The 8,742-nt window shown below is 43.8% G+C and overlaps 1 protein-coding gene across 1 annotated transcript in view; it reads right to left on the bottom strand.

Moving 5' to 3' along the window:
* The window catches only part of onecut3b (one cut homeobox 3b), a 27,536-nt gene extending 19,027 nt beyond the window's left edge, over positions 1 to 8,509 (bottom strand). Inside the window, exon 1 of the mRNA XM_026925734.3 lies at positions 7,074 to 8,509. Coding sequence (XP_026781535.1) covers positions 7,074 to 8,121 — 1,048 coding nt within the window. The 5' untranslated portion in view covers positions 8,122 to 8,509. The remainder of the gene's footprint in view (positions 1 to 7,073) is intronic.
* Positions 8,510 to 8,742: the final 233 nt, after the last annotated feature.

Raw genomic sequence — 8,742 nt, forward strand, 5'->3', positions numbered from 1 at the left:
TGTGTGTGTCTGCTTGGCTAGCTGCTGCTGGTGGGAGCCCCAGAGATGGAGGGAGAGAGAGAGCAGGGGAAAGGAAATCAATACAGATTCAGAGTCAGAGATTCAAGTCAGATAAACCTTAACAATATATAGCACAGGCACACTCTATAACCCAATCACATACACACTCATAAACACACACACATAACGCACACATGCCCACACACGCACTTTCACACTAATATTGCAACACACTCAGACACACACACAATGTCTCCCATGAGTACTCCTGTCTTGCTTTCACACATACAGTACATGGAAGGATATACAGTAAACCCGTGCGTACATAGCTATACATTACACACGTGTCCATACGTATATACATGCAAACACACACACTCTGTGACCCTGAACACAATACATGCCTCTCTCCAACCTTCAAATATCAAATGATTACAACCTTGGATTGCACTGTACTGTATTTGCTGACGAACACGAAATGATAATGAGTAGAGCATGTAAATGAGCAAATGCTCTCTCTGAGACTATTCGCATCTTCCACACACTCCCCCTAACCACATCCTCTAAATATTCCTACGCTTCAGGAGTGCTTGGCCCGGATTCTCCGGTTTTGACCCATCCTGCCATATATCTCCAGCAACATTAATGTTGTCTCTAAACATTCACCGCACGTTCCACTTTGCTTACCGAGAACTGACTTGGTTACAGCAGCCACAACCCTCGCCTCCCTCCCCGCCTTCCCCTCACGCTTATCAATTATTAACGCCCGAATCGATCATTTCAGCAGCTCGCCTCGATCTGCTGCTTTTCACAAAGTCAAATCTCTCCCACCCTCAATCAATCGCAGTGCCCCGCCGTCTGCTTTTATCTCGCCGAGCACACATTTCTTCGCGTACGATTCGACGTTTTGGGGAGTTTGAAGCATATTTACATTCATTTCCACAGTTTGGAGGAGATGAGAGGAGATACCACACAGATTTTTTAAAATTCTTTTGAATTGAAAGAAGCAGAAGCTCTGTGTGTGTGTGTGTGTGTGTGTGTGTGTGTGTGTGTGTTTGTGTGTTTGTCTTTGTGTCTTATTCTGGCTCCTGACATGAAGCTATTTTAAAAATAGACCATCAGGGACTCGCTCTTTTTTGTGTTTAATGCATTTCTACTTATAAACACAGACATCTGGATATAAGTTACACAAATGGAAGATGTCTGTTTCTATTTAAGTCTTTTAGATGATGAGGTTTATACTATTATAAGTACACTTGAGACCTGTCAGCAGATCCAGACTTAACTGTTGACTGCTTAACTGTTGTTATGGAACAATTTATAGTAATTACTGAATAATATGCTTCAGTGTAGATAAGTGAATAATACGTTGGGAGGTTAAGTGGTTTAATGTGCAATAATTTAAACTATAATGTCAGAAACAGGGCTTCAGTTTGCCCAGAAACTACAAATAGTTATATATGTGCATGGGTTCATTTCCATAATCTTGTTTTTTGAATGCTTCTGTTGCAAATTTGCTGATGTACGAAACCTCTGGACAGATTCTGAGAAAAGTGAGGGAAAACTAAAGCTTAAATCCTAGACATTGATTAGAGCGCCTATATTCAGTCACACATCACGCTCATGTCTGGCACAGTTCACACATTAAAACACACGCATTAATAACTCACACACACACACACACACACAAACACACTTCAGCCACGACTAGGATGAACATGGAGTCATTTCAAAGCACTTCATCAAAGGATTCTGCCCTACTGGACATTTCTTTTCGTCACTGGCTAGAACTCTCTTCAGCATCTTACAATGTCAGCCATTGCATTACATGTCTGCATGTCTCTGAATTGGTAAATCTACCCCATCAACAGATCTTATTCAGTACTACTGTGGCAGTCGTAATGGATGGCAGGCCATTTTTTTTTGTGATGTGCTGCAGAGAGAAGCGAGAGAGGAGAAAGGGGGGATGGGAAGCTATGTTATTGATCTCTCATACGTGCAAAGCCAGGCAAACATATGAGAATGACAAAGCCGCAGGAGCAGCACAAGCTTAAATGGCGCTATGTGGCCGGGCAGAACGGCAGCGGCGGATTCTGTGATTCTGTCACTGCCAGCGATTCTCACCAACTGCTGACTTTCACTTTTGGATTCAACTTACATTTAATTATGATATTTCCTGAGATGAGCAATTTGATGTATTTGCTTCACTAAAGCCGTTACCTTGCTGCTTGTTATTCATAGAGAAAAGGCACAGATATTGCATGTTAAATTGAATTGACTTTAATTCATCCCCAGGCTGCATAACGAGACAGTACACTACGTGACCAAATAATATTATAAATTCATATGTCTGCATACAGAAGTGCAGTCAAAGCCTGACGCATGCAGTGCACACCGAGACAAAGGTCATTGTTTTCTTCCTACACTGTGTGCAAGATTTTTCATATGATACATAAAGTGTTCAATTCTTGGGCATAAATTTAAATTATAAGATATAGATCACAATATCTGGACAGATGACGATATAGTCGCCCAAATGCCAATCAGGATTGCGTATAGTTACCTATTACCATATTACATCCAATTATATTTCGATTTGGTTATCAAACAGAGCGCTCTGGTGATACTGAGTGGCCATTTATTGATTATGCAAGGCTTTAAGTATTAACAACACCTCATTCTTGGTCCAAATGACTCAAATCTTACCCCGTGTTTCACCCTTATGAGCTCAGATTCACAGCAAAATCGTTTGTAAGACAAAAGGTACTGCTGAGGCTTTCTTAATTAAATCCCACACACCACTTGACGTTGGTCTGCATTGGGAAGGCCTTGTTACGAGTATGTTCCTCAGTCTGGAGAGCTCTTGTAATATCTCTCTGCGCTATAGCCTATTCTACAGAAATGCTGGACTTCACCCAAGTATTTTTCTACCAAGCCATTTTTTTTCTACTGCAGTTTCGACATTGACTTTCTGTAAAAGAATAGCTACCTCATACAATAATGCTAACATTTCTTATAATGAATGAAAGCTAATAGGGGCCTGTTAGCATGTGAGATTATGCTAAATGGTCCATAATAATGCTCAAACATTGACAGCTTGGACTCAAACATGCTTTACCTACTAACTAGGTCTACATTAATTCATTTAGCAGGCACTTTTATTCAAAACATGATCAGATTGACCAAGCTTAGCTAAAGCGAGTACACAAGCAGGAGTTTAGCTTTGCTACAGATATCATTACAGACCAATTTAGACCAATTTGAGACAATATAGTAGACACTACGGGAAAGTGAAGTAACCTAACAAGAGGTTCGCAGTGACTTTTTAACTCGTTCTCTTCTAGATGATTGAACCCTGTCATCCCCTTCACCTTGAAGCCACAGAGTGATAACAACACTATAATCAACCCACTGAGATCCTGCATGGGGTCTTCACAAACAGGCTTTTACTATTTCACACTGTCACACTTCAGCCTGTTCAGACTTGTGGCCTGGAGAGCATGTAGTCAGGAATAATTCAAGCAGAAGTGTCTTAGATTCAGCAGGAAGTCAGATGTCTGACTTGGTGAGCTCTTGATTTGTGCTACGCAGGTGTGTCTTTGTATCTGTAACTTTAAGATAGTTCAGTACCATGTTTCATTAAAATAAATGATATCAGATCCAATCACGTCCATCATGAAAGTCCATCAGGTCCACAAAACTGTAACTAATTTCTTTTTTTCACTTTCAATGCCATACTTTAGCAATTATTTCTCCCCAGGTCTTAAAACATCTGTTATTTCTGTTAATGAATAATTTAATCATTATGGATGAGAGGGAGAGAAAGAGAGAGAGTGTCTTGACTGTGCTGAGAAGCAATTAATCACGGCTATCCATTAGGCATTCAAACGCGCCCAGATTGGACGTGTGTCCGCGTGCAGGTCACTAATGCTGCCCTCCCTAACCGCGAGACCCTGTCTCAAGGGTCCAGGAACGGGCAATCCATACCTCCTCCACAAGCCTAAGAGAAAGAGATTCCAATCTTGCATCGATTGGGATCATAATAAATTTGATATTATAACCCTAACTCTATAGAGTGAAGTATTTCACCACAGCATGCACTGTAGATTAATAACTCTGAGTTGATTTGAATGGAGAATGTCAGATGAATATGCATCTGTGGATGGGATAGTGGGATGGTGAACAGATGGGGTTTCAGCCATATTGTCCACCATATTTACAGTTCATTGTCTGTGGAGGCATGCATTTTTAAAGCTATTACATCCCTTTCCTGCCTAGTTGTGCTATTTTATAATCACGCTGGCACTGACAAACATGACCTTTGAAAAGTAGGCATAATTTGGAATGCTTTTCATATTATTTCTGATGCATTATACATTGATTCAAACAGTTATATTTGCCTTTTACATTGTTTTGGTTCCTTTAACTATCCAGCAGTTGCAGAATTCATTGTTTGACCGATAAATGGATGTAGAGATGTCTAAGCAGTCATTGAATTTCCCATAGCCCTATTGGAAAGCAATATTTCTGCATGGTTTCATGGCACAGCATCTCTATCAACCTTTCATTTTGGGATTTACTTCTAACAAAACCTATGTTCAAGACTTTATCATATTAATCCATATTGATTGCTACTTATTCTTCCCAAACCTATATGAAAAAAATATCCACACACTCAGATAAAAGTCTGAACTGTCTCTTTCCTTGTTGCTGGGGTGGTACTTTTATCACATGTGCCTTTATTATTTATTTCACCTTACCTTTAAAATGATTTTAGCTATAGACATGGACCATAATTCCTTTAAGCTTTAATACGCACTACATGCGCGTAAAAGTAAAAGATACCCTTGAAGATAGCACAACGAAAGGTTGGCTTTTTGTCTGAGAGTGTATAATTCTATCAGTAATTCTCTGGAGTGATATGGTATTGGATATAACCTGCAAAAAAAAAAAAAAAAAAATCAGTTGTATAATTGTGTTTTAATATTTACATTCACACTAATGGCTTCCTTTCCCAAAGAATGGCTGAAATCCAAATGGCAACAGCGGCGCAGCGAAATCCAAATGCCAGCATTTGTCATAAAATACCTAAATGAGCGTGTCACGGTTTAATAGGAAAGCGTTAAAAGCATAGCGAGCTCAGTTGAATCCGGAGAGCAGCAGTGCGCTTATATCCGCGCTTCCACTTCTCAATCGAGTATTGATCTGGGCGCTCCATTTAAAGGGACGCGGCTCTGATCGGCTGGAGGTCACACTGGATCCCAACGTGAGGCGAACACTCAAAAGGCCTGAGGTGGGATGTTTCTTTTGTCCCTATAGGATGCACTAATATTGGCAGAATATTTTGCGTTAAGAGATCAAAATGTTCATGCAAAAAAAAGGGGGAATAAATAAATTGTAGGCCAGCTGGAGATTCATCTGTGCTGCGTAATCAGCATTTAAACAGGGCTGATCACTGGGGTGTTAAGAGCTCTGAAGTAAGTGTGTTTTACCCACAAAATACAACAAGGAAAATGAAAAAGAAAAAAGGGAGAAAGGACCAAAGGACGCAAAAATGATATGGCATACGGCATATACTGCTTATTTTTTGTAGAAAGAAAGAAAGAAAGAAAGAAAGAAAGCTGACTTCTTACGGAGGTTTAACAGTTTAAATGGTTAAAACTGTGGATTTTTTTTTTTTTTTTACTTTAGCATTATAAGGCACCACAGGGGACAATGGACAGAATCAAAAGCTCAAATAAAGAAGCGCAATTACAAAGACAATAGATGAGCTTATAATTAATAGTCTGAAGTGATTAGACACTAGAATCTGACAGCCAGGTAGTGATTATACTATATAGAATAATAGAAATTACTATAGAATAATAATAATTATTCTATAATAACGATAGCGTAATAGCTATATTTTATAAATGATCACTCTGTTTTTAGAGAGATGGCGAGAGATAGGCATGGCTCAGGGTCTCTTAATGAAGTGAAGGAGTTTACTGTACACAGGGCCTCGAGAGGTTTCATTTCCGGTTGACTGGAGGGGGTGCACGCGGGTTAACATGGCCGAAAACACAAAAAGTGACCTTTTGCAGGAAAGCCCGCTGTGCACGGCCTGGGAGAGAGAGAGAGAGAGAGAGAGAGAGATCCCCCCATCTGTTGTGGGAGAGAGCGGTCTGTACACACTCATCAAGCCGCTGACAGGAAATCGTTTCTTAAATGTCTGATGGCCATCCAGTTTAGCACTCATTCAGAGCCTCTCCTTTTCTGTGTTAAATCTTTCCAAAAGCGCGAACAGGCTTCAACCATGTGCAACTGCTTAATTACACACTCAGCAAAATCTTAAGCACTGCAATAACACCTGAGTGTAAAATTAACTCAGAAGGTTACATAGAATTCTGTAATGTTTATTGTGTGCAGCTGAACTGGACACACACGGGGCCTGTGTGATCATTCAGCACGGGCAGTTTACTATATGCATGTTTTTGTTTTGTTTTGTTTTTTGACGTTTTTAAAAGTGTTTGCATTTATTTCATCAACATTTGGCAACTGAAAACACCTGAGCTCTCTGTAGCATATTGTCGGCTTTATATAGAACAGCTAGAACATCATACATGGATTCTAAAAATATGATAATATGATAGTTGTATTTCCACAATTAATAGAATCTTTGGAATAAGACTGGACGAAGCCATATTTTAGCCTAAAGAAGGTGTTTTTTGTTTAAACGCTTGCCTCTCTCGAGGATGAGAGTGTAAACATTACCCACTCGCCCTGATTTCACTGGAAGGAGGATGAAAATAAGATAAGCAGTGACATGGTGAGCAGATATGTAGTGTTGCCAGATTTTGGAGGGTTTTTTTCCACTGAAAACCCACTGGATTGAATAGAAAGTATTGTAATTCTTGGGTGAGTTAAATTTGACAGTGCATGTAGAGAATTGATGGAGATCCAATCTGGCAACGCTGCAGATGTTACTCTGGTATAATGGCATGCTATAGTGACATTAATTCTGTCACATTTGGCGTTTTAACAATGTGGTCATTAAACAATTGCAAAACTTACAAACGTGAGCGCGCACTCACCGGCCAACCTGAGCGCGGACATCCTCTGAAACTCGGGCTCCTGTAACCACTTCCACATCCTCCGGAAGGTCTCGCGACCGGACTTCAGCTTACTCCAGGGCTTCGGGTTGCGCAGCAGGTCCGACAGGGTGCCCTGCGAGCGGCACAAGATCCTCTGCGCGAAAATGGCCTGCGGGATGCTGTAGCGCTTCAGCTCGGCCGTGATGCGCTGAGCCACTTCCTTCGTGTTGATCTCCTCCACTTGGCCCGAGCCGCCACCGCTCCCGCCGACGCCATGCCCGCCCGCGGCCGCGTGTCTCTCGCGCTCGGCCAGCATGGATCCGTTGGCCTGCGAGTGCAGGTGTCCGTGCGGGTGCATGCCGTTCAGGTTGGAGATCATGCCATGTCCGTGGCCCCCCAGGCTGCGGGCTATGTGCTCCTCGCTGCGCGAGAGCATCGCCGCATGGGAGTCGAAGCCGCCGGAGAGCATCTTGTCGTTGGCGAGGTGCGCGCTCGGCCCGTATGCGGACAGAGCCTGCTGAGAGTTGTGCAGAGAGCCGAGACCGTTGGACAGCGGCGACAGGGGAGGCGCCATGGCGGACATGTCTTTAGGATAGTGTCCGTACAGGTTGCTGACGGAGGCCAGGCCGCGGTCATCTCGCATGAGCGTGAAGCTTCCGCTCACGTTGCCCGTGGCGAGGCGCTGGTGCGCGGCGTGGTGGTGCGCGTGCGGGTGCGGGTGGTGAAACTTGTCCGACACGGTCGAGATCGGGGGCAGATGCTGGAGCGGAGTGAGCGTCGTGTACGTGTTGGACAGACTCATGCCCGACTCACACATGCTCATCGCTGGGTGCAGGTGGCCCGATAGTGCTGGCTCGGGCCGGTACTCGCCGGCGGTGCCCTCCAGGATAGAAGCCATGCTGGAGACCATCGCCGAGCGCCCGTGCGACACCAGGTTCCGGTGGGACGCTGATGACGACGGTCTCGCGTGCGAGGCGTTCATCAGTTCTCCCGCTTGCGAGTGCGAGACGCCATGCATGTTGCCGATGTTCTCCATTGTAAGTTCCATATTGAAGAAACACTGTCTTTCTGCCTCCCTCCCTCCCTCTCTACCTCTCTCTCTTTCCCTTTCTTGCTCTGTCACTCGCTCTCCGCACAGCGCGCGCTCTCCACAAACCTCCACAGAAGCAGATTTCTTCTTTTGTTTTCTTTTTCCTCTTCTACTTCTTGTTTTCACGAAAACGATTTCAAAACCAATCCATCGATTTGTGAGCTTCGACGATCAGTCAGTCGAGCATGGTGCTGTAAACACTCGCTCTCCTTCTTCGCCGCCTTCACGCTTTCAGCAGGGTCACTGTGTGTGTCTATGTGTCTGTGCGTCTCTGTGTGTGTGTGTGCGCGCGCGCGAGTGTGTGCGCGCGCGCGTGTGTGTGTTTGTGTGGAGTGGACGATGTACGCGTGCGGCTCATTCACTGTGCAACAGCGCTTCTACCGAGAGACCGGAGCTGGGCGTCCGCGTCCGAGCGCGAGCGCGCGCTCCCGTGTGTAAATCTCGCGGTCACGCGCACGCTGTCTGTGGTCCTGAAGTCGCGCTTTTTCCACCAATCCCCTGAACGATTGCATTATTTGTATATATACGCGGTCTGCCCCAGCATCTGTTGAACTCTTTTCCCTTTCTGAGGAAAAGTAT

This window comes from Pangasianodon hypophthalmus, chromosome 21, assembly GCF_027358585.1.
Source record: "Pangasianodon hypophthalmus isolate fPanHyp1 chromosome 21, fPanHyp1.pri, whole genome shotgun sequence".
Taxonomy (NCBI): domain Eukaryota; kingdom Metazoa; phylum Chordata; class Actinopteri; order Siluriformes; family Pangasiidae; genus Pangasianodon; species Pangasianodon hypophthalmus.